Source organism: Cervus elaphus, chromosome 16 (assembly GCF_910594005.1).
Source record: "Cervus elaphus chromosome 16, mCerEla1.1, whole genome shotgun sequence".
Taxonomy (NCBI): domain Eukaryota; kingdom Metazoa; phylum Chordata; class Mammalia; order Artiodactyla; family Cervidae; genus Cervus; species Cervus elaphus.
In genome coordinates this window covers 40,733,996-40,759,914 of record NC_057830.1, presented here as the reverse complement: position 1 = coordinate 40,759,914, position 25,919 = coordinate 40,733,996, and the positions used below count along the sequence as shown (strand labels likewise).

Sequence of the window (25,919 nt, the reverse complement as noted above, 5' to 3'; positions counted from 1 at the left end):
CGCAGCTAGAGAAAAGCCCACACAGCATGAAGACTCTGCACAACCACAAATAAATAAACTCATTGAAAAAACGCAAAAAAAAAGAAAAAAGAGATATGATCTGAATTCAGATTAAACTGGAGTCTCCAAGTGTCATCTGGCATTTCTTCCCTGAATCAGCCAAAACCCACACAGTTGCATTTCCAGGGTCAACACTTAGCCAGCGGGGCAGAAAACCCAGCGTGGTTCAAACAAGCTGACAGACAAGCAGCAGAGGACTCATGGGCAGATGGCTTCCCTCCGGTTTCAGGTGGAGCTCCGGGACCACAGCAGGAACCAGCGCTGCCAACCCCTGGGCTCAGCAGCGCCCTCATTCTCAGGCCGGCGGCTCTGCCCTGACCTGCGCAGGAAGGCCACCAACTGCCCCAGGCTGACCTCACGCCCCTCCCACTGCTGTAGCCTGACCTCACCCAGCCCCATCCCTTCCGGCAGAACCACAGCTCGTCTTCCAGAGCGGCGGGCGCGGCGGTGGCTGAGCAGTGTCGAGCAGGGCCAGATCGACCCTGGGTGTCGGTGAGTGACCTCGGCCTCCGCCGGGTGGAGGGACGGGCTTGTTCCTCAGCTGCGGTCCCTGGGCGCCCCCAGGTCCCGAAATGGAAAGAAAGCGGCGGTTTCTTCGCATTTCCGCTGGCGGTTTAGCGCGCGGGGGGGGGAGCAGGGGCGAGGCTTCCCCGGGCTGGGGGCGGAGGTCAGAGAAGGGGCTGGGCGGGCCGGGGGCTGAGGGAAGGGCCCGGGCTTGAGGGAGCGGGCCGGGATTGAGGGACGGGGGACCAGGGCTCTGGGGAAGGGACCGGGGGGCTAAGGGGAAGGGGCCGGGCCTGAGGGAAGGGGACCGAGGGACTGAGGGAAGTGGAGGAACAGGGGGCTGAGCGAAGGGGCCGGGGGCTGAGAGAAGAGTAGGGGAACGAGGAGCTGAGGGGAAGGGAAGGAGCCGGGGGCTGAGGGAAGGGGAGGAGCCGGGGGCTGAGAGAAGGGGACTGGGGGGCTGAGGGACGTGGATGGGCCGGGAACTGAGGGGACGGGACCAAGCCTGAAGGAAGTCCTGGGGAGGGGAATGAGGTTGGAGAAAGGGGGGCGGGCTGGGGGAACGGAAAGGGGCAGAGCCTGAGGGGTCAGGGTGCGCGGTCCTTAGGTGGCTGGGGCGGAGGGTCCGGGGTCTGAGGGGAGGATGCCCGGGCTCCTGAGAGGAAGGGGCCAGAGAGTTGAGGAGGGCGTCTAGGATAGGAGAGGGGCCCTCCAGGAGGGGTGGAGGAGCTGGGGTTCGGGAGGAAGGGGTGGGGGAGAGGCCGGGCCCTAAGTGTTCGGGGAAGGGGGCCAAGGGCCCAGAGGGTCCCGGGAAGAACGGGGAGCCCTGGGGAGGGGGTCCAGAACCTGGAGGGTTAGAGGGAGGGGGCGGAGCGCCTAGAGGGTCTAGGGAAAGAGAGGAGCCCTCCCGGAAGGAGAGGGTCACGACTTGGGAGGTCAAGGGGCGGACGGCCGAGGGGGAGGGGCCGGGGTCTCACGAAGGCCGGGCGGGCGGCTCCCTCCCAGCTCTGGGGCCCACACCGGCGGGGAGATGTTGCAGCCAGGTCAGTGGAAAGGCAGCGACCGACGCGGCTGCAGAGTGGAGCGGCTCTGGTTGGGAACAGCCCCTCAGGGTGCGGGATGGGATTCACCTGGAAGGGAATCACTCTCATTGGAGCTTGGTTCCCCTAGAGAGGGTCTGTGTCAAGGGGGACACAGCTTCCTCCCCCTGGAATCTGTTCGAGTCTGGCCCAGAGGAGCGAGTGTGAGGAACGCACTTCCCACTGGGCAGAGCTCTGAGGTGTCACGGGCCAGCGCGCCCCGCTGGGCTCTTCAGCGACCTGGCCCCCGAGCTCGGTAGGGGCTTAACCTGCCGGGGCCGACCACGTAATTCGCCCCGCCGCCCCGCTGGCCGGCGCTGGGCAGAGCCTGACAGCAGGTGAGTAGGGGAGCTGGTGCCGGAGGCTGGCCCGCGCCTCTCCGGGTGGAAAGTGTTCCCAGACCCGAGATGGCAAGGGTGTGCGGGGTTGTCTTTGATGCTCTGCTCCATACCCCCCTCAGTAATTGGCAGTGTGTCCCCCATGACCTTTTCCTTGAAGCATTATGAGAAGCAGACTGTCAAAAAGTTCACTTGCATGGAGTCCTTGGTGATTGTGATCTTTGGTCAGTGCAGTGCAGCAGGGGCTGGGCAAGCGCCTGGCTGAGAGAGAACGTTGGGAGCCCTGGGGTCTGCCCTGTGTTGTAGTGGGCTGCGTCCTGGGGCCCTTGTCCATCAGAGGTCCTGTCTTTGACTGTGCAGGAGGCAGGGGTGGGAGGGGAGTCCTCTGGGTCACGGTGGTGTGGAGAGTGGGCCGTGTGAGACCTGTTTCCTCTGCTACACTGGAGAGGATGGGCACGTGGACGGCTAACTCGGTGTTGGTGGTTTCATCACCTCAGAAACCTTATCGTGTTCCTTATCGTAGAAATGGGCCTGTAGAATGTATGGTCTTGTGTGTCCGGCTTCTTCACTTAGCGTGGACGATTTGTAAAGCGTTGTCCGTGTTGTAGTGGATGTCAGTACTTCACTCCTTTTGTCGTCAGATGTTAGTAACATTCCATGGATTGGATAGACCACCTGCTGCGTGTCTATCACTTCACAAGGATATTGGGTTCTTTTCACTTTGGGCTGTTGGGAGTGATGCTCTGTGAACAAGTTTTCTCTATACCTAGGAATGGAGTTGCTGGGATCTGTGGCACCTCTGTGTGTTAACCTTTTGAAGAACTGCCCGATTCTTTGATTTTCCATTTCCACCACCAGCCTAAGAGCCTTCTGATTTCTGCACACCCTCACCAAACTTGTTTTCTGTTTTTTGGACTATAGCCACCCTGGAACATGTGGAGTGGTGGAAGACACCGATTGGCCAGGTCCCGGTCATGTGACCATACGCTCTAGAGCACGTGTGAGCTGCTCCTGGTGGATCAGCGGTGGAGATAGCAGCAGTACACCGCACTGGAGCCCGGACCAGAGAGAAGGTTCTTGCCAGGTAGGCTCCATTCCTGCTGTGGGGGGTTCGGAGTTATCACTTGTGATTCTGCATCCCCCGGGCCCTCGGTGCAGGCCCCGCTGTGAGATCTGGAAAGGTGGTGGCTTCCCTCGTTGACACAGAACTAGTGTTTTGTTGTCCTGGTCCTCGTCCTTGTCCAGTCCCATTTGACCCCCAGGCTGTACCGTTGAGCCTCACCCACGGGATCGGGAGAGCCCAGTTCTAAAGGAGTTTCATGCAAGGTGAGGCTCCCTGGACCCGAGTGCGGCCCGCCCCATTCGTGGAAGCGGAAGTGGAGCGGGGCCCCTGGGAGCTGAGGGCGCAGTGGTGGCTGGGCAGTGTGGAGCCTGGCCAGACCAACCCTGGGCGTCTGCGAGCGGTTTCGTGGCATTTGCGGTGGCGGTTTTGCGCGGCCTCCCCGGGCTGGGGGCGGAGGTCAGAGAAGGGGATGGGCGGGCCGGGGGCTGAGGCAAGGGCCCGGGCTTGAGGAAGCAGGCCAGGCCGGGATTGAGGGACGGGGGCCTGGGGCTCTGGGGAAGGGACTGGGGTGGGGGCAGTGGGGGCGAGCTGAGGGGAAGGGGCCGGGCCTGAGGGAAGTGGAGGAGCCTGCACTGGGCAGAGCCTGATGGCGGCTGAGTCAGGGAGCGGGTGCCGGAGGCTGGCCCACGCCTCTCGGGGTGGAAAGTGTTCCCAGACCCAAGATGGCAAGGGTGTGCGGGGTTGTCTTTGATGCTCTGCTCCATACCCCCATCAGTAACTGGCAGTGTGTCCCCCATGACCTTTTCCTTGAAGCATTGTGAGAAGCAGACTGTAAAAAAAAAGTTCACTTGCATGGAGTCCTTGGTGATTGTGATCTTTGGTCCGTGCAGTGCAGCAGGGGCTGGGCAAGCGCCTGGCTGAGAGAGAACGTTGGGAGCCCTGGGGTCTGCCCTGTGTTGCAGTGGGCTGCGTCCTGGGGCCCTTGTCCATCAGAGGTCTTGTCTTTGACTGTGCAGGAGGCAGGGGTGGGAGGGGAGTCCTCTGGGTAACGGTAGTGTGGAGAGTGGGCCGTGTGAGACCTGTTTCCTCTGCTACACTGGAGAGGGTGGGCACGTGGACGGTCCGCTAACTCGGTGTTGGTGGTTTCATCACCTCAGAAACCTTATCATATTCCCTCACCCCCCAACACTAGGCAACACTATCTACTTTGTCTCGCTGTAGACTTACCAGATCTGGCCACTGATAGAAATGGGCCTGTGTAATGTATGGTCTTCTGTGTCCGGCTTCTTCACTTAGCGTGGACGATTTGCAAAGCCTTGTCCCTGTTGTAGTGGATGTCAGTACTTCACTCCGTTTATCGTCAGATATTAGTAACATTCCTTTGAATAGATAGACCACCTGCTGCGTGTCCATCACTTCACAAGGACATTGGGTTCTTTTCACTTTGGGCTGTTGGGAGTGATGCTCTGTGAACAAGTTTTTTATATTCCTAGGAATGGAGTTGCTGGGATCTGTGGTACCTCTGTGTGTTAACCCTTTGAAGAACTGCCAGATTCTTTGATTTTCCATTTCCACCACCAGCATAAGAGCCTTCTGATTTCTGCACACCCTCACCAAACTTGTTTTCTGTTTTCTGAAAGGTAGCTACCCTAAAACTTGTGCAGTCGTATCTCAAAAGTCGGCTTTGATTTGCATCCCCTTGATGGTTAGTGATACTGTCTGTTCACAAGCTTATCATCCATTTATATGTCTTTGGAAAAATGTCTGTTCAGATCCTTTCCCCTTTTCAAAATGTGGTTAACTGTCCCTTTTATTATTGACTTGTAAGAATTCTTTATATATTCTGGGTAGATGATTTGAAAATATTTTCTCATTCTGTAAATAGTGTTGATTTTGATGGGTATCTTTTGAAGCCAAAAGTTTAAAATTTTGTCCAGTTTGTTTTTTTCTGTTTTCACTTGTGCTTTTAGTGACGGCAAAGCATCTAAGGTCTGTTGTCGAATTCAAGGTGATGAAAATCTGTGCTTATGTTTTTTTTTTCTAAGAATATAATAGTTTTACTTCAGACACTTAGGTTTTTTGCTCCATTTTTTTCCAGTTAATTTTTGTGTGTGGTGTGAGGTAGGGTTCTAGAGGCATTATCTTCGGATTTAAAAAAAAACAAAAACAAAACAGGCCTTTAATTTTTCAAAGAGTTGTTTTCATGATGTTTTTAATTAAAAATATTGAGAGGGAATAGATTATTATAGATTTGAGCCTATCACTAGCTACCCTTGCAAGATTTTCATAGATGCTGGATGATAACTGCAGTACCCAGAATGTACTAAGCAACCTACACAAGTTAAGATTTCTAAAGGCAGAGTTGAGGAAGGCCAGCAGAGCATCATCTGTCTGGTTGCTAATGCATGCCAGGCCACACGTCAGCACATACGGTGTATGCCTGTGACGAGTCTGGTCCTGGGGAACAAGGGGATTCTAGGCATCTGTCATGTCTAGCAGCAGTGCAGTGTCTAGTCAGGGCTATCCTGTCGTCTTAGGGAAGAGGTGCTTAGCTGGTGGCCCGGAGAATTGGAGTGTTGGTCTTATGAAGTAACCGTACCTGTTCATTAGAGACGCAGCTTGCTTCTCTTTTGCTCCCCGAGTCACCATTCTTCACATTCCGATAGCAGTCACTACTCTGAGTTCTAGCTCAGTCATGTCACCATCCCTTTGGGGAGTGCTTCTCATACGTACATCTATATGAAAGTGTGAGAATGGTAGTCAGTCAGTCATGTCCGAATCTGTGACCCCATGGACTGTAGCCCGCGAGGCTCCTCTATCCATGGAATTTTGCATGCAAAAATACTGGAGTGGGTTGCCATTCATTTTTCTGGGGACTCTTCCCCATCCAGGGATAGAACCTGGGTCTCCTGCATTGCAGGCAGCTTCTTTACTGTCTGAGCCACCAGGGAAGCCATATATATATATATATATATATATACATATATGTATATATATATATATACACACACACACATACATACACACATATACACATACACCCAGAGTAAAAGAATTGTATCGCAGAATAAATTAGGATGAACCAGAAATGGAAAGCTCTCAGCATTTTAGCAAACAAATATGTACACTAGCCATTGAAGCAATGATTTCTGTTTGCATTAAGAAGAAACTTCATACAGTTGTAAATCTTATGAAACTTCTTTATTTCCTGTAGTTTCTCACTGTGGCTGAAAGTTAGTTGAAGTCTTTGGTTAGGGAAATGCAAATTTCTTTACAAAAGCTTGTTATGTTGGGGAGGATTTCAGAGGTATTCTAAAAGGATCTCAACCCACAAAGATTTGCCCAGGGTGCCTGTCAGCACATATCCTTCTGAGCTTTTTAGTCTTAATCGTTTTACAGACAGAAACTCTCCCCAGTGCCTGGGAATTCCTCATTGGATTACTGAGTTTTCAGCAGAGTTTTGTGAGTGTCTCACATCTGCACCTGGAGAAGAAAGGTTTGTGCACTGTGAGCGTGCTCATATGCTCCACTGGGCAGGCAGGGAAACGCCTTTGACAAGGAACGTAACGGGTGTTTCTCACTGGGTTTGCAGAGATAGGGACGATAACTTTCTGGGAGGAAATTTTCCTGTTTGAAAGATAAAGTCAATTTTGGTGTTGCCTGTGGTCTAGAAAGCAGAGGGGATTCCACAGGACTCTGGAGTGGAGGACTCGGGGCACCTCCCCCCGGGCAACCACCTGGCCCCTTCTTCCTGTTCCATGGGGGAGTGGGGAGCCTGTGGCCATGACGCGGGGGCGAACCGGCCAGTGCTCAGCAGCCCACGAGTGAGGCTGGCTTCTGGAGGGACGGGTGGAGAGTGGACCCTGGGACTTCTGTGCCGCCAGCAAGGAGAAGACACAGGCCAGGACGCGGCTTTCACCTTATCCTTGGGTGGGGAGTGCATCTCGCTGGAGACCCTGTCCTTCTGCATGACCGACTGTCCCCTCACTGGCTGAGGAGACCACTAGGCCACCGGAGTCCTGTGGGTGGGCAGCCCCTTCTCAGGCCAGTGTGGTACCACGGGCAGTCTTGACTTGGGGAGGCAGAGGCTTAGGGCAGAGCATTTGGCTTTCAGGCAACTGTGTCTCCATGTGTGAATAGGCACGCTGGTTATGCCTGCCGGTGCTGAGCCGGTCTGTCGGTTCCCGAAGATTGTGTCCAAAGCAGTTTGTGTCTGGGCGCTTCCTGCCTTGCTTCACCTAATCAGAGGGGAGCAAGGGTCCCGATGGGACAGTGTCCAGGGGACTGCGTTGATCCTGCCCACCTGGTGGCACATGCTTCCCTACCCAGCTGACGTGGCAGGAGTCCAATCTGGGAATCAGAGCTGTTCCCCTCGATCCATCCCCGCCACCACCTTGGACTTGTGACCTAGCAGAGCTGGGGGCGCAGGTCGACCTGCCTGGGGGAGTCTCAGGCCTGCGAAGGGCTCCCGTCCTCTTTGGATCCACACAGAGCACAGAGCATATGGCCCCACCAAGTGAGACTGGCAGTGTCCTCAGCTCAGACACCAGGATGGGGGCTTCTGGTTGCGTGCATACAAGCCTCAGTTTCTTCCTGGCCTGTGTGCAGTTTTATGAGTACTTCTGGGGAGAGTGAAACCTTTCTTCTGGTCACTTTCTTTTGAAGTCCTGAAAGGCTAGATTTTGCCTTTGCAGTTATGCAAAGAGCAGCGTGGTCCGGCTGCAAGGCTGTGTCATTGTTGTCTGAGCCGATAAATTCCAGAGTTTCAGGGCTCTGCTGAGGAGGCAGGGCGGCACAGAAGTTGGCATTCTCTGTGTTCTGCGTTTCCCCAAGTAGATGGCAAAGCAGCCCTTGAATGATTTATTGACTTGTCAGAGTCTAAGTTAAGAAAATCATTGTAGGGTTTCCAGTAATTATTTTTGAGTCAAAATGGTGCTTTAAAAAAAAAATTGTGATAAAATGCAGCAGACTTTACCATTGGCGACAGCGCATTCCCAGTGTTGGACAACACTGTTGTCAGGAGACTTAGTCGGGGAGGTTCCCATTGAGTGAAGTAGCACTCGGGACTTTTTTTATTTTGCAGAAAATGTTCTCATTTGAGTTGTAGCTAGGAGTATTTCTTCTGTGTTTGTGCCCTGTGACTGCTCTCATGTTAGGTTTCTTTTGATCCTTCCGGTGTCACTCAGGCACAGGGATTAAGAGTGACCTTTTTTCTTTTAATGGTTGTGGCATGTAGGAATGTATTGCCCTGACCTGGGATTGAACCTGGGCCCCCAGCATTGGGAGCAAGGAGTCTTAGCTGCTGGACCCCCAGGGATGTCCCATGAGTGGACCTCTTGAGCACATAGCTCTCTGCCCTCCCTGTGTTGTCCAGGGTTTTGGGGTCCCGGGCAGGGCATCTGTGTGGGTCTCTGGGCAGGGCTCTCCTGGCGTCTGTGACCCTCAGCGGTGCTCTTCCAGATGTGGAAAGCCTTGGGCGGCCACACTGTTTCCATCACCCCGGACAACGGGGGAGCCGACAACTGGGAGGACCGACCGTGATTTTGTGGTAGGAGCCTCCAGTCTGCCCACCTTTCCCGTCTCCTCAAGTAGATACTCCCAGGTTTTTGGGTGGGTGGGTGGGGGGCTGTTTTACAATCCAGGGTGTGGGGTGTCCTCGTTCTTTCTTTTCCTTTTCAGAATGACGTAAGTGAAAAAGAGCAGAGATGGGGGGCATGTCTTGGCTGTCTGTCTGACGGATTTGTTCGTCTTCCATCTCTTCACTCCGAAATATCCACAAATTGCGGGAGAATGTGTTTCAAGAACACCAGACCCTCAGGGAGAAAGAGGTGGAAATGGGACCCAAAGCCTCGCACGGCTACGGAGGGAAGTTTGGCGTGGAGCAGGACAGGATGGACAAGGTAAGTGCCGACCCACGTGGTGTCAGTCCTGGCGTGCTTGACCTCGCCAGGGTCAGCAGGGTCGTCTCTCAGCCCTCCCCTTCCATTGAAAAGTTGGGAATCCACTTGTTGAGGGCAAGATTTGCCAGAAGTAACTCTCTCTCAATTGACCTTAGCTGAGAAGGGCTGTGGTTTCTGGAAGCTCTTCAGATTCTGAGTTGCTGGGGAGGGAGGTCTTTTGGGAAGCCTAAAGCTGGAGATCAGGTCCTACCAGAGGCCAGCTCTGTGACCAGGACAGAGGCCCACAGCCAGCCAGCCAGACTGCTGGCACGGGCGTCACGTGTAGTTCAGGCTGAAGCTTTAGTGGTTCCCATCTGCAGCCCAGAGCCGAGTTTCAGCGCCTGGTTTCACGTCGAGGCTGGAAAGTCAGCCACCTAGCGTGCTGCTGTCCTTCGCACACTTGGTGACCTTCAGAGAGGACCCTGTCCTCCGGTGTCAAACCGTGGCCCACCAGGGTGAGGACAGGCAGGTCTAAGTAGGTGGGACTGAAGCTGTTAAGAGTGCAGCATCCTTTGCTGGTACTCAGAGAGGGGGCTGGATCAGCTGGGGGCTGTGTCCGCCCTGCAGAGGGGACAATAGACTGGAGCAGGTGTGCTGCATCTGCAGTGAAGAGGGTGTGCGTTTCCCAGGCTGGGTAACTTGAGATGTCTGCCTTTACTCTGTGCTGAGGTGTAAGCTGGGGTCAGATTCCTCTGTAATTCCACCCCATCTGCCTTGTTTCCGGTCAGGCTCAGCCCGGAATGATAGGGCTTGTCACACTGGTGAGCCACCACCTGCTTGAGAGAGGGGCGCCTCTCATGACCAGAGCATCATCCCTGCTTCCCGCAGTGCTCTGCCTGGTGCTGACTATCTCATAAATAGAGTCTCGTCAGTGTGAGACCAAGGCCAATCTGGGGGACAAAGCTGTTTTGATCAGAAAGTTGGGCGAATCGCTAAGCTTTCACTCTGGCCATGTTTTTGGAACAGTTCTGACTTCTTGGTGATGAAGAGTCACGCTGGCGGTTCCTTTGGGCATGCTGCTGCCTCAGTGTTACCTTGCTGATGTTTTCTGGGTGAGACCCCTGAAGCTGCAGATGGGTGGTCTCTGCCACAAGTTTTTGGAGGCCGCAGTGCTCCAGATCGGCTGTTGGCTGTGGTCATCGAATCCAGCCTGGGAGGGAGAGAAAGTAACTGCTCCAGACTGGAAAGGAAATTCTGCTTTGCTCCCCGGCTGTGGAAGAACGCATGCCCTCAGCTGCCTGCAGAGTTGTCAGAGGTGGTGGTGACCCTGTGGGGGTTGGACCCTAAACCCTGCTGCTGAAGTTCCGGATAAACAAGCAGGAGGGGAGTTGGTAGTGCGCTGGCAGGCCCCTCACTGTATTGAAGGAGGGGGCCAAGGTGGGGGTGATTCCCTGGGGAGGAGCTAGGCTGGACGAGCCGCCTCCTCGCCCGGCATTGGGTCATGCGTCAGTCATCTGTCCTGCATCCTCAGTGTCCACAAAGAGGTCCGTGACCACTCTCCATTCTGCCGAGGGCGCCTGCTGCCTTACTCTGAGGGTCATGCCTGGGCGACTGGAGCAGCACGGGGCCGCTCAGCATTCGGGGTGTAAATATTTTCAGCTTCCCGGCCACCACAGGGTCTCAGGTGGCTCCCGGCCACCACAGGGTCTCAGGAGGCCCTCCTCCAGTGTCAGGCCCTCACCCAGCATCAGGCCCTAGCCCAGCATCAGACCCTCACCCAGCATGAGACCCTCCCTCCGTGTCAGGCCTTAGTCCAGCATCAGACCATACCCAGCATCAGACCCTCCCGCAGCATCAGGCCCTAGTCCAGCATCAGACCCTAGTCCATAATCAGACCTTCCCCCAGCATGACACCCTCCTCCAGAGTCAGACGCGCCCCCAGCATCAGGCCCTAGTCCAGCATCAGACCCTCCCCCAGCATCAGACCCTTCCTCAGAGTCAGGCCCTAGTCCACAGCATCAGGCCCTCCTCCAGCATCAGAGCCTCCCCCAGTGTCAGTTCCTCACCTAGCATCAGATCTTACCAGCATCAGGCCCTCCCCCAGCATCACACCCTAGTCCAGCATCAGGCCCTCGTCCAGCATCCGGCCCTACTCCAGCGTCAGGCCCTCACCCAGCATCAGACCTCAGTGCAGGATCAGAGGTTGCCCCCCAGCATCAGTCGTTTCCCCCCAGCATAAGGCCCTAGTCCAGCATCAGGCCCTAGTCCAGAATCAGACCCTCCCCCAGCATCAGACACTCCACCAGCATCAGGCCCTAGTCCAGCATCAGGCCCTAGTCCAGCATCAGACCCTCCCCCAGCATGAGACCCTAGTCCATCATCAGGCCCTCCCCCACCCTCCGACCCTCCCCCGGCCTCAGGCTGTTCCCCACTATCAGGCCCCCCACCTCCAGTATGAGGCGTGGCAGCTCCACTTGTCTAATGCTCCTGAGCACACTCAGGCAGCCCCAGAGCCGCAGGACAATGGCTCTTGCAGGAGGTGCATCTCCAGGAAGCACCTGCGGAGCAGCAGCAGCTGGGGTCTGTTTCAGGTCAAGGAGAGGCGAAGGGGCACTTGTGCAGGAGGCAGCCGTGGCTGTGGGCACGTTCCCCGACTCTGCTTCCTCCCCGTGGGGGCTCTGCTCTCCTGCTCTCTCACGGGCCCCAGGACTGTGTCCTTCCAGATTCACAGTCGCCTTTATATCTCAATCCCAAGTCCTGAGTTGCCGTCCCAGTCTGGTGTGGTGGAGGGCTGGGAACACCCAAGCTCAAGGGCTGAAAGGATCCCAGGGGGACAGTCGGGCCCCAGCGGGCGGCGGGGCAGGGGATGACGGTGGCCGCCCAGAGAGGGCCCCGCAGCAGCACTGGAAGGACAGCAGCGATGCCTTAGCTCACTCGGGACGCTGCCGGCCTAACACTCAGAGATGTTACCGTCAGCAGCTCTGGTGACGCAGGAAGCCCGGTGAGTGACACCACGCCACATGGGCTGTGTGCGTGGGCACTGCTGACCATGGCCTCAGTTTTCATTCTGGTTCCAACTGTCCCTCCAAGGGTTGACAGGCTCCTCTTCCGAATGGCACAGATGTTTTCTTTATGTGGGTGAACGCATCCCTGCTTGTTTCTGTCGGCACTGTTGTCCCTCATCGTGTGTTTTCCTCGTTACAACCTGTACTTGCTGCTCTTCCAGTTTAAATTAGGAGCAGCCCTTATTTTCTGCATTTTCTAGTTGTCAGTGTTCACTGTGGCTTTCCAGGTGGCTCTAGCGGTAAAGATCCTGCCTGCTAACGCAAGAGATAATGAGAGATGTGGGTTCGGTCCCTGGATCGAGAAGATGGCCTGGAGGAGGGCATGACAACCCACTCCAGTATTCTTGCCTGGAGAATCCCATGGACAGAGGAGCTAGTGGGCTACATTCCCCGGGGTCGCAGAGTGAGACACGACTGAAGCAGGTTAGCACACACTCAGGCTTTAGGTCAGTCACTCAGTTGTGTCCGACTCTTTGCCACTGTGTGGACTGCAGCACTCCAGGCTTTCCTGTCCTTCACTATCACCTGGAGTTTGCTCAAACTCATGTCCATTCAATCAGTGATGCCATAGAACCATCTCATTCCTGTTGCATCCACCAGAGAGGTGGCTGGGGCTCGGCAAAGTGCATGGTCCCACTGCGTGGGTGTGAAGCTGCCCTCACCACTCTCTGACCGCGTGACCATCACTGTGTCTTCCTCTGTAAATCGGGAGGTGGCAGCACCTGCTTGGGAACGGGCACATCCAGCATCTGGTATATAATCAATGCACCACCATCTCAGCGTTGTATTTATTAATAAGAGGGATGGCATTTAATAACCTGCTCCTTTTTCTCTCTTGTCACTTAACTGTGGTCCAGACCACATCTGGTTTACATACCCCTGTAATTCCCACACCGAGCACAAACAAGACACTCAACAAATTTCTGGCTGAAGAGGCAGGAATATATCCTGTCCTCAAGGAGATGAAGCCAAGCGAGCGAGATGGGGCCTGATGATAACACTGTGTGATGAGGAGACCCCAGGAAGACGTGTGTCGCTGTGGTGTGGCATGGGGGGCATGGGCAGAACCCCTGAGAGCTCCTGGGGACGGGGAAGGTGGCAGGAAGGAGGAGGAGGGCTGTTCCTTGCCGGGTGTCCATAGATTGTACCTCACCCCTCACTGATGAGCACTTGGGCCATTTCCAAACACTTGTCAGTGTTCTGGGGGAAACAATCATTGCCCAGCTCCTACTCAATCAACTTCACAGAATATGTTTCTAGCACTGGAGTATAAACATATGCTTTCTTCATTCCATCCTCCGTTCATCCACCTATCCAGCCAGCCATTTGTTCATCCATCCATCCACTCACTAATCCATCCATCCATCCACTCACAAATTCCATCCACCCATCGAGCCAGCCATCGGTTCATCGATCCATCCACTCACTAATCTATCCATCCATCCACCCACCTACCCACTCATTAACTCATCTGATCATCTCGGACCCACCGAGAAGACAGACGCCTCCTCCGCTCCTGCTCCCAGGAGGACCCCAAGCGTGAGTGACAGGAGCCTCATGGGGCAGCGGGGGAGACACAGAAGGGACATGCCTGCAGGCCCTCCTCCTCTGAACGGGGAAGCACCCACCTGGTCCTAAGGCCTCCTTGCCGGGGTGTCCAGGCCGGCCCCTTTCCTTCTTGCCAAACAAGTGGCCGATGGAGCACCTGATGCCCTTCTTCTTTGGGGCTTTGTCCATGGAGTCCTGGCTGCTGTTGATGCTGGGGTTGCCCCCGGGGCCGTCCTGAGAGTCCGTCGAGCTTTGGGGAGAGAAAACGCCCTTTAACCAGCGCCCTCATGCAAACACACACCCCTCCCCAAGACCGACTGATAGAACCGGCCACCAGCAACACCCGTGCCTCCACCTCGAGCAGACAGTGGCGTCTGCTTCACCAACCACACTGCACACGAGCAATGGGGGCTCCCAGCCACAGACATCCGCCCCAGGAAGCTGAGAGTCTCCGACTGGAGCTGCCCCCGAGGAGGGCTTGACTCCAGGCCAGCCGGTGCAGAGGGCGCTCCGACCCTCCCTCAGGGTCACCGCTTGTCAGGTGATGAGGCTCCCAGAGAAGTCGAGCTCCCCAGCTCTGGGCAGCTCCCCCTGCCTTCCACAGGGTGACCGTCCCCGGCCGTGGCAGGAGAGCGACAGTCACCGTGCAGGGCTGCTGGTCAGGAGACCACTCGTGCCCTCCGTCGGGGGCTTCCTGGCTCAGGCCGGGAGTTCAGCAGGTGGTGGTCGAATGAGGACAGTGTCAGCCACAGGAGGGAACAGAGTCTCCTGAGAGGAGACCCTTGAGGAAAAGGGAGGGACCCTCAAGAGCGAACCTGAGAGGCACGGGGCCATCACCATCAGGAACGCGCCCCAGACGGGGAGACCTCTAGCAAGAGCTGGAAGAAAGCTCCCACAGGAGTCAATCCGCAGAGATAGACACTTTCTAAAATCACTGAGGTCCGTGAGCTCTTTTCCCCCAGCATCTGAAGTTCACCACTAAACACAGGCACCGCATCCAGTGTAATTCCTTTAAAATCATCCTTCCAACTCTTTCAAGACAAGAGGCGCAGGGCTCCTGAAACTGACGAGGCGCGCAGGCCACTTACTTGCGGGCGTCCCTGACGTCCTCGGGGCTGGCCGCGCACAGCGCCCCCGTGTGCAGCTGCTCCAGCCGAAGAGACTCAGGCGAGGCAGGGCTCGAGGTTTCACACTTGATGGTGGACTTGGCAGTTTGCACCTCTTCCCATAGAGGTGGCATCTGAGGGAATGAGCTAAGTGTAAAATTGGCTAACAAGAGACTGTGTCAAAAAAGGCAATCATACAGGCCTTACATTATAACCACAAACATATTTGAAAATCTATTAGCTATGCTATCCGCCAAGTACAAAAAAAGGCCTTGTACTAGCTTAATGCCATCTTAAAGGACTGTCTTGTAGAGAAGCGGGGCGTGGGGCAGTGAGAGCACCTGACTGAGTGCAGAGACCCCGGACGGGAACCTCCCTGCAGCGGGGCTCCGCCCTCCCTGGAATGCGGCAACCAGATGGCCCCGCCGGGCAGGACAGCAGAGCAACGCCAGCCCCATGAACCCTGCATGGCACCAACTGCCCTGATGAAAGGACTGTGCTCATCGCCAGATGCTGCTCAGAAGTACCACTAGCAAGGGTAAGGAACCTCTCAGCAAGCCTTCCAGACCTTTCTGTTTGAAGGAGAAAAGGAAACAGCTTGTACCACCACCCAAAATCCTTTGTAGTGATGATGCAGGTTACTGGAACCCGTGACACCAAGTGAAACACAGGGAGGTACCTAACCCGGCATGCGAACACCATGTGTCTGGCTCTTACTTCTCTGTAACACACGAGTGGGGCTACACAGTGAAGTGCTTACACGCAGTTCCAGTGTAATTTGCTCACTGTGGTCTACATAAAGCACCCCTAGGTCTTCACTCAGAGATGATCTTGTAGCAACCTAGAGCGGTGGGATGGGGAGGGAAATGGGAGGGAGGTTCAAAAGGGAAGGGATATATGTATACCTATGGCTAATTCATGTTGAGGTTTGACAGAAAAGAACAAAATTTTGTAAAGCAATTATCCTTCCATTAAAAAATAAACTAATTAAAAGGAAAAAAAAGATGATCTCTCCTGGAGTCCCAGCTTTTCCGCTGGTCCCGGGTGTGAGGACAGGAAAGACAGTGGTGGCAACAGTGTGGGGAACAAATTAACCCCTTCAGGGTCCAGACAGGTCTCACTTACACATTTGGGTTTTGGTTAAGCCAGGGGAAGTCTGTAGAAACATGCATCTGCCTCAAAGCCAGGGACCGCAGCCGGCCCCTTCCCCGGGCCTCCTCCTGAGGAAGGGCTCTGGGCCCCCAGCCTGGCCGCCCTCCCCCAGGAGGGAAGCCTGCCCTCCCCCAGGAAGGAAGCCCGCCCCCCTGGTGCCCAGGTGACTAGGATGGGCAGGACCGTGTCCTCACTTAACAGGAGGGCAGAGCAGGCCAGAAAGCCGGTGAGCGGCACACCCAGGCCACCAGCCCCAGGCTGACGGAGCAGCTCCGCTGTGCCCAGCAGAAGGGCTCCGGGGCACTGAGCTGCCTCAACTGGAGCGCGGCTGCCCGAGACCTGCGGGAAGGTCCCAGGAGTGGTCGGTCACTGGGCTGGGAGCGGGAGAGGGACAAGGACGGCCAGCCCTCGGGGCACTGGACTCCAACAACAGGGGCTCATCCGAGGGACCAAAGGGGAGAGGAAGCGAGCTCCCTCCTGCCGCTCCCTCCATCAGGGACGCTGTGAGGGACACGAGAGCCTCTGGAGGAAAGCGGGCTGGACGGCCCCACGGTTAAGTGTCCAGGCTCTGATCAGACGAGTCCGCACCGCACTGCTGGGTTTGTGAGCCTGGGCACGGGGCCCGGCCTCTCTAAGCCTCAATGTCCACGTCTGCTGAATGGGGATAACTGCAGCCTGGACCTCACCTGGGTGTCTGCAGGATTAGATGACAGGCTCGGAAAGCACTCGACACGGTGCCTGGCGGGCAGAGTCTCCTGCACACTGCTACCCCCGTCCTTAGAGGGCTTCCCCCAAATCTAATACCTATGGCTCTGATTCAGTCATTGCTTTTAAGAAAACACTAAGCGGAAATTCCATGGTGGTCCAGACGTTAGGACTTGGCACTTTCACTGCCGGGACACCGGTCTGATCCCTGGTTGGGGAACTACGATCCCATAAGCTGTGCAGCATGGCCACAAAAATAAAATTTTCAAAATAATAAATACTACTATGTCTATTATACATAAGCATGAGATGATTAGAAAGCAAACAAGTGGCAGAAAGGGAAACTGTTACAATTGTCTCAACAAATGACCTTTTTCCAACAGAACCATCAGCATATTTTAAGTGGTGGGTGAGTTTCAAAACTGCCATTAAAACATCAATTATTCACCAGTACATAACCACACAGTGTTCATTCACGTGACTCGATAAGCACTCTTTAACACTTCACAGAGAAACAAAGCCGTGCTAAATTACTAAATAGTTTACCTTTCGACGATGCTTCCTTAAATCACTAGGCTGATAGATGCATGCAAAGAAATGGGGAGAAACCAGGTTGATTTTGACTTTGAAGCTAAAAATTCAAGAATCAGTATAGGCAAATACAGGAAAGCAAAAATGATGGCAAACCTATAAGTGAGATTAAGACTTAGAGAACAGTAGCTGGAAACAAAACATTTTTTTTTTTTTGACCACAGAAGTTAAATAAGCTATTCAAGATTTACTAGAGAAACACTATAAATTATGACTCAGGAAGATACGAGTCTGATACAACATCGTGATTTATTAAAGCAGAGCATCCTGTACAACAAAGGGCCTCCACAGCTGTCTGTTCTCAGCCAAACTTCTCTATAACCTATTTCTCTTAATAAAAAGCATGTTATACTTTGAAATAGTAATTTAACTGATGAGGAAGTTACCATAATACCTATTTTAACACTGAACAAATCTAACCACCTATTGGACATTAATGTAAAATCCTTACCTAGAATTTGATTTAAAACTTCTGAAAATAAATTCATTAAAGCAGGTACCCTATAAAAATGTGTAAGAATGAAAGCTAGCATAATTGCAAGTGAAGTCTTCACATTTTATGAACCATAGAAGATACTTTGTAAGAGTCTAGTAGAGACATTAAGCATGCAAAAGCTGATGAGATTTACAGTCTTAAATACAAGCACCAACACAGAAAGGAGATTGTGTCAAAAGCCCATTAATTCTACACTTAGAGGATCATTTCTTTATGTAAGCATAATCTCATTTATAAATTGCACAGGTTATGTAGTGTATGATCCATCTACATTATGCTTGTAACTGCATAGTGATACAATAATTCAAACTTACTGCTATGGGGGAAAAACACCATTTAATGAGCCATGAAGAAAAGCACAAACACGACTAAAGGGACACACGCTGTGGACACAGCACTGCTGAGACCAGAGCAAGTGGTTTCTCCCAACAAACCAAATGCTTGTAAGCAAGCATTACCTTGAACAATGCTAATTTTTTTAGACAGGTACCAATCTTTTTTTTTTAATTTCGCTTATTTATTTTTGGCTGTGCTGGATCTTATTGCTATGCTCAGGCTTTCTCTAGATACAATGCACGGGCTTCTCACTGATGTGGATTCTCTTGTTTTGGAGCGTGGGCTGCAGGGCGTGTGGGCTTCAGTAGCTGTGGCACACTGGCCTAGTTGCCCCATGGCATGTGGGATATCCCTGGACCAAGGATGGAACCTGTGTGCCCTGCATTGGCAGGTGGACGCTTAACCACAGGCCCAACATTGAAGTCCTAAAAAAAAAAAAAAAAATTTTTTTTGAAAGGGGAATTCCAGGCAGTTTCTACATTTACAGTAATCACAGTGATTCAGCAGTAACAGTGAATTTATTCAATGGTCCCATACACTGAGCATCCAATGTATATGACTTTAATCCTCATTTGTTGTTATTCAGTCACTCAGTTGTGTCCGACTCTGTGACCCCATGCACCACAGCATGCCAGGCTTCCCTGTCCTTCACTATCGCCCAGAGTCTGCTCCACTGAGTCGGTGATGCCATCCAACCATCTCATCCTCTGTCACTCCCTTCTTCTCCTGCCCTCAATCTTTCCCAGCATCAGGGTTTTTTCCAATGAATCAGTTCTTCCCATCAGTTGGCCAAAATCCTTGTTGTCCAAAGGGACTCTCATGAGTCTTCCCCAGCACCTCAAATGATCTAAAAAAATAATTAATTTGAAATTATTGCCATTTTAACCATCTCCTGAACGTGCCTTGCTTTATTTTAGAAAACTAATTTCCAGATTTCCTGCTTTTGCTTAGAAGAAGGTAAGAGTTACATAAGCATCCATCTTGAGTAGGCTGGCAGAAATGCATCCTGGCCCAGGTCTCTAGCTTGGAACTGGGGTTTGTGCTGTGGGGTGAGAAGGTGGAGCTCTGCAGAGCCTTTGTGTAATTGTGGCTTTATTGGGTAGTCATGGGTCTAGAGCAAGCTTGACTTTCGGCCAGAGCACCTCATGTTATTTTCAACTATTATAAAAGGAAATGAAAGGGAATAAGATGTAGTGTTCTGGTGCTATACTCTGTTTTTTAAAAGCAGGATAGTTATGCAGAGTCTTAGAGCACAGAAAAAGGTTTTGTTATTTATTTATTTTTTCCTCCTTCTATTTATAACCAGATCAAATTCTTGAGAAATTTAGGTAAGGGGCCAAAGTTGAGGTTAATTGGTGTTAAATCCAGGAGAATTGGAGGAAGCCAGGAAGATGGAAGAAGAAGTGGATGGGGCTGCAGTCAATAAAATGGGCACCCTTCTCCTGCATCACACCCCTCTGAAGCGTAACCCGTGGCACTTTGTCTTCAGTGAGTCCCTCCCGCTAGCCCCGTGAGGCCGGGAGAGTGACAGCTTTGCCCACTGGGCACAGGGCTGGTTGGCCCAGGTAACCTGTCCTGTGTTAAGAAATTGGGCCTGCAGCCCAGCACACAGGGCACCAGACCCATCCATTCTGCGTGTTCTGGCAAAAGTGGCTGAGGATCACAGTCCAACAAATACAAAGCTGCTTCTGATTCCAGACTCACTCCTGAGTGCATCTTGTCTCAGATTGCATAATAAACATTCTTTTGTTTAACAAATTGTTTTGCATCATCACTTCTGAACCATGTTAATGATATCGTATCTGACATAGCAATAGAGTTTGGTTTTTTGTTTTTATTTTCACTCAAGCAGGGTTCTGTCTTCAAAGAAGACAGAAGAATGACCTGAGAAGTGTCACTCTTTTGGAGGCCAACGCTAAGGTGAAGGATATTGCAATATCCAGGGAGAGGAGAACTCTAAAAGGTGAACTTCAATAAGGTACTTTTGAGCATATTTTCCATGGGATTTTAGTAGGTGGCAAAGATCCCAATATGGAGAAGGAATGGCAACCCACTCCAGTATCTTGCCTGGGAAATCTCATGGACAGAGGAGCCTGGTGGCCTACAGTCCATGACATCACAAAGAGTCAGACACAACTTAGCAACTGAACAACAACAATCCACAATCAGGCAGATTGTGATTTGGGGAAACACTGCTTGAGGGAAATGTAGAATAAAATGGAGAGTGAAGTGACCTAGCAATATGGAGCATAGAGTTTTGGAAGAAATTAAAAGTGTGTAGAATAATAGTTGCAAATATTCAAACAATAAAGTCTGTGGCCAAAGGAAAGAAAGAAAAAGATCCAAATAAAGAAAAGCAAGTATTTGTAAAAACACTGAAAGATCAGGCCTCTGAAATTCAGGTGACAGTGATGCTCACTGAGAGTTGTAAGCTACAAGGTCTTCATCACAGAAATCTTCCTATCACCGGGGTGTATGTGGAAGGAGAAAAGCCCATGGGGATATTGCCTTACATGAATTGGGGGAATCTTAGGTTGTTTTTACGGCACTGCCAATTAGTAGAGGCCCATACTCCACAGGCGATTTCTCAACAATACTTGGTTCACATGACTGTTCAGATTGCCTAGGGAATGAGCTATCTGTCCAGAAGGGACGTCATCCACCAAGATGTGGCTGCTAGGAACTGTATCACTGAGGACACACTTCAAGTTAAGATCACAGACAATGCTGTCTCCAGAGACTTGTTCCCCATGGACTATCATTGCCTGGGGGACAGTGAAAACAGGTGGGTTCGGTGGACGGCCCTTGAAAGTCTGGTTAATAATGAGTTCTCCAGTGCCAGTGACCTGTGGGCCTTCAGAGTGATGCTATGGGAACTAGCTTTTGACTCTGGGCCAAATGCCCTACGTGGACGTGGACGCCTTTGACATGGTTGCGTGCCCTAAAAGATGGTTACTGCACTGTGCTGAGGAACTGTGCTGTGATGGCTTGTTGCTGGCCCTTTGATCCAGAAGAGAGATCCCAGTTCTAGCGACTGGTCATGTATAGCCACCTCTGCCTTGTCCTAATGATTACAGATGAGTCACTAATTGCACCCCATGTTCAGCTATATATCTTGAAAGAAAAAGATCAAAGAATGTGTGCACCTGCCTTAAAACCACCACAGGTAAATACTGTTAATCTTGTCTTTTCCTCTTAACATTTTTAAACACTTTTCTTTTTATTACATTTTTTCTTTTAATTATTTTGGTACAATGTTACTTTTGATAACTCCCTAACATACTGTGTGGGTCTAACACCAGTAGCTTAACCAGAATCCCGTTGGGAGCATTTAAATTATTTTGAAGTTTTTGACATTTGAATAATACTACAAAAACATTTTGTCACATAAATGTCTATATGTGTGTTCGTCACTCAGTTGTGTCCGACTCTTTGCAACCCATGAACTGTAGCTTGCCAGGCTGCTCTGTCCATGGGATTCTCCAGACAAGAACATTGGAATGGGTTGCCATTCCCTTCTCCACGGGATCTTCCCAACCCAGGGACTGAACCCAGGTCTCCTGCATTGGAGGCAGATTCCTCACCATCTGAGCCACTGGAGAAGCCCAAATGTCTCTATAATCCATGATTATTTAACAAGGCTAATGGGTAGACTAAAATTTTCATTAGTGTGGAAATGGTGTCAGCAACTCAGAGAATGGAGCAAAAGCCAAGTGCTTAATAAGACATTGTCTGGACACTGCAGGAAGGGAAAGGTGGAAATCCTGGGAAGTGGTTTGAATCAGGAAGATTCCAGACTCCTATGGGATCGTAGCATGATGGAGGACAGAGACAGCTGTCAAATCCAGAGACCTTTTGCTGTGATTCAGCAGGGAGAGCATGAGGTGTGCCCAAGGGGACAGAAAAGACAAACCGGAGGAAGAGTAGTCAAGTGCTGAGACAAGAGTAAAACCCGAGTCTGAGGAGTCAAAAAAAACAGGGAAAGATGAGTCAGGACCCAGGAAACGGATGAGTGAAAAGTCACTTCATGGTTTTGTGGAAATCTGCTCCAAAACCTGAGTTTTGTATTTTCTATTTGTCCAACGCAAACTACTGGGAGATGTCAAAAAACCTTTAAAAGTTTATGTATGTAATGAAATTCCATAGAGGGAATGTTTAACATCCAGGCAGAGAGGCTGCGTGCACCCTGCTTATCTTGACTACTGGGGGCAAATTTCCGGACTTTAATCCTATTATTTTCAATTAATCAAATGGACATGACATTTTTCAGATTTGCTTAAAGTTTTAAGTTTTTTCAGCAAAGATTGTGGGCAACTTTGCTTAAAGGCTGTTTGAATGGTTAACAGGACTTCCCAGGTGGTGCTAGTGGTAAAGAACCCTGCCTGTCAATGCAGGAGATCTAAGAGATGCCTGTTCAATCTCTGGGTCAAGAAGATCCTCTGGAAGAGAGCACGGCAATCCACTCCACTATTCTTGCCTGGCGAATCCCATGAATAGAGAAGCCTGGTGGGTTATGGTCCATAAGGTTGCAAAGAGTTAGACATGACTGAAGCGACTTAGCATGCAACAAGCACAAATGATTGACACGCCTTAGAAGGGAGAGGTTGGCTACTGCCCTGTAGGGACTAGAGGTTGTCCCCTGCCCATCAGGGCCATGTAGTCACATTCTAGGCTTCTTTCCTCCAAAAGAGACTTTGTTTCTATTCCAGAAGAAAATACAGGATCTTTCTTACTGAGGAGGAGAGCAGGGGTAGATGTGTCAGCCATCTATTTAAGTTCTGAGTTTCATAACCTGGAATTTATGCATAAACCCCACTGCACACACAGGTACATGTGCCTCTACCCTCTCCCCCCATGGGGAACCAGGGCGAAGTTTACTCAGCAACGAAACAGTCTGATCCTTGATCCAGAGATCTCACAACGGGATGGTATGTGTACAGTTCTCTAGCATGTACGTTTGTATACATACATATACACTTGTATACTGGTATATACATGCTACCCAGGTATACATGCACACTCATAAAGACTCACATAAATAACTGTGGTAACTTGTTAACTCGCAAGTAGGATCTCAGACCTGTCAACGTTTCAGAGAAAATACCAAGAAATGGATCAACAGAAGCAGTGGGATGTCTCAAGATCAGGGTCAAAGGATGGTGACTTGCCCCCCACCCCCCACCCCCCCCCGCGCCCAGTCACTCACTTGCTCTGATGAAACAAGCTGCTATGTTTTGTGCAGCCCTATGGAGAGGCCCGGGCTTCCCTGGTGGCACTGGGGGTAAAGAACCTGCTTGCCATTGCTAGAGACCTAAGAGATGCCAGTTCAGTTCCTCAATCGGAAAGATCCCCTGGAGGAAGGCATGGCAACCCACACCAGTATTCTTGCCTGGAGAATTCCTTGGGCGGGGTGGCCTGGCATAGGGTCGCAAAGGGTCGGACACAGCTGAAGCGACTTAGCATGTACATACACACGTGGAGAGGACTGGGCTTCCCTGGTGGCTCAGCCGTGAAGGATCCGTCCGCCAGTGCAGGAGACTTGGGTGTGATCCCTAGGTTGGGAAGATCTGGAGACGGAAATAGCAACCCACTCCAGTATTCTTGCCTGAAGAATTCCATGGACATAGGAGCCTGGTAGGCTACAGTCCATGGGGTTACAAAGAGTCTGACATGACTGAGTGACTAATATTAAACAGAGTGACTAATAATAAATGGAGAGGCCCACATCACAATAAACAATAAATGGAGATGGCCACATCACAGGGACAAAGGACAGCCTCCTGCCATCTGCCCCCAAGAACTGAATCCAGCCCCTACCTCTTGTGTAAGCTTGGAAGCACAGGTATCTTTTCCATTCCTCACAGCCCCAGTCTGGTGAGACTCAGTATCAGAGAACCAAACTACACTGAACCATTAGAAATGGTGATGTAATAAAGGCTGTGACAAACCTAGATGCCATATTAGAAAGCAGAGACATCACCTTGCTGACAAAGATCCGTCTGGTCAACACTATAGTATTTCCAGTAGTCATGTACGGATGTGAAAGTAGGACCATAAAGAAGGCTGAGCACCGAAGAACTGATGCTGTTTACCGTGGTGTTGGAGAAGACTCTTGAGAGTCCCTTGGACAGCAAGGAGATCAAGCCAGTCAATCTTGAAAGATATCAACCCTGAATATTCATTGGAAGGACTGAGGCTGAAGCTCCAATACTTTGGCCACCTGATGGGAAGAGCCAACTCACTTGAAAAGACTGATGCTGGGAAAGATTGAAGGCATGAAAAGAAGTGGTTGACAGGGTGAGATGGTTGGATGGCATCACCAACTCAGTGGACAGGAGTTAGAGCAAACTCTGCGAGATGGTGAAGGAGAGGGAAGTCTGGCATGCTGCAGTCCATGGGATCACAAAGAGTCAGACGTGACTGAGTGAACAAGAATAAGGCTGTAGTTTTAAAACACTAAGTTTTCGGGTGATTTCCACTAATACGTGCTCTTACCTATCCTGCAGAACTGCTCAGACGCATCCCATATGTGAAATGTTAGTTGTCAGTCATGTTCGACTCCTTGTGACCCCATGGACTGGGACTTGCCAGGCAACACTGCTTTTCAAGTATTTAAAGTAATTATAAATTCACCTCTTCCTCCTGATTTGTGATTAAAATATTTTTCTTCCCACTCCTGATGTAATATGGAGTTGCTCCCAGGCAGGAGTGGGGGCAGTCAAGGGGGTGTGCAGATCTGCACTAGCACCTTTGCTCCAGGGAAGGGGACAGGGGTGGGACCACAGGGCTCCCCCAGGAAATCTAGGTGGGTGGGGGATCCTACCCTAAGGTCCAGGGGAAGGGAGTTGGGTCTCCATGAGGTTGCAGGGCTGAGCCACCAGACCCACTGTGATGAGGATGCAGAAAGGACAGCAGGGACAGAAGGGGAAGGTGGCCCCTTAGTGGCAGGAGGCTCACAAGTGAGGGGCCACAGAAGAACCCCAGCAAGCCGGGCGCCACCAGCCCTTCCCAACAGCTCTCAGAGCCGGTCTGCACGTCCAGGGAGCCCAGCAGGCCCAGACAGGACTCAGGGACACCACAGGAGGGAGGCCGTGCAGGACCCGGCCAGGCTGGGGCCCCTCACCCAGGGGAAGAGCAGGGAGGAGGTGGCCGGAGGAGGGGCTGAGTTCCAGGCCCCCAGGACTCTGGCACCTGGAAGTCTTGAGTCAGAGCAGGAGACACACCCATGCAGGATGAGCCTGAGGCATAAAGGGGAGCGGGAAGGAGCGGGTCACACAAGAACACACCGCTGTGCCCTTCACTCAGAGCTGCTCCAGAGAACCAGAGGATGGGGAAAACACACACACGCAGATGCCTCTTGTTATGTAAAATTACATATTTAATTTGGTCACAAATTCATAAAACTATATTTATAGAAAACTTTATAATTTCATAATTTTAATAGTTCTTATACTTGTTATAACATTCCACATTTGTCAAAATGTATAAAACTATATAAAATTATAATATTTGTATATAACAGCACATGTTTAATTTGGTCAAAGTCATAAAATTGCATATTTACATAAAATTGAAAAATTTTTATGTAACTGCCATTTATTTTGGTCACAAATTCATCCAATTGCTTATTTATATAAAATTTTTATATAACATTGCATATTTGACCACAAATTCTTCAAATTGCATATTTATAGAAAATTGCAAAATTTGTATATAACATTGAATATTCAATTTGGTTCAAAATCATAAAATTGCACGTTTACCTAAAATTATACAATTTCTATATGACATTGCATATTTAATTTGGTCACATTCATTACTGGGGAGGAACCTCAACAGGCATCCAGTCTTCAAGTAAACTTTAAATTGTCACACTTGCATTGGCATAAAGCAGTAATGCTTCCCGGATGGCTCAGCAGGCAAAGAACTCGCCTGCAATGCAGGAGACACAGGACACGCGAGTTCGATCCCTGGATCGGGAAGATCCCCTGGAGTAG

At 51.3% G+C, this 25,919-nt stretch overlaps 1 protein-coding gene across 1 annotated transcript in view; it reads left to right on the top strand.

The window, feature by feature from the left end:
- Positions 1 to 268: 268 nt before the first annotated feature.
- Positions 269 to 25,919, top strand: part of LOC122710277 — an 87,835-nt gene continuing 62,184 nt past the window's right edge. The window contains exons 1-3 of the mRNA XM_043927986.1: positions 269 to 552; positions 2,903 to 3,065; positions 6,444 to 6,540. Of these exons, the coding sequence (XP_043783921.1) occupies positions 269 to 552; positions 2,903 to 3,065; positions 6,444 to 6,540 (544 nt within the window). The remainder of the gene's footprint in view (positions 553 to 2,902; positions 3,066 to 6,443; positions 6,541 to 25,919) is intronic.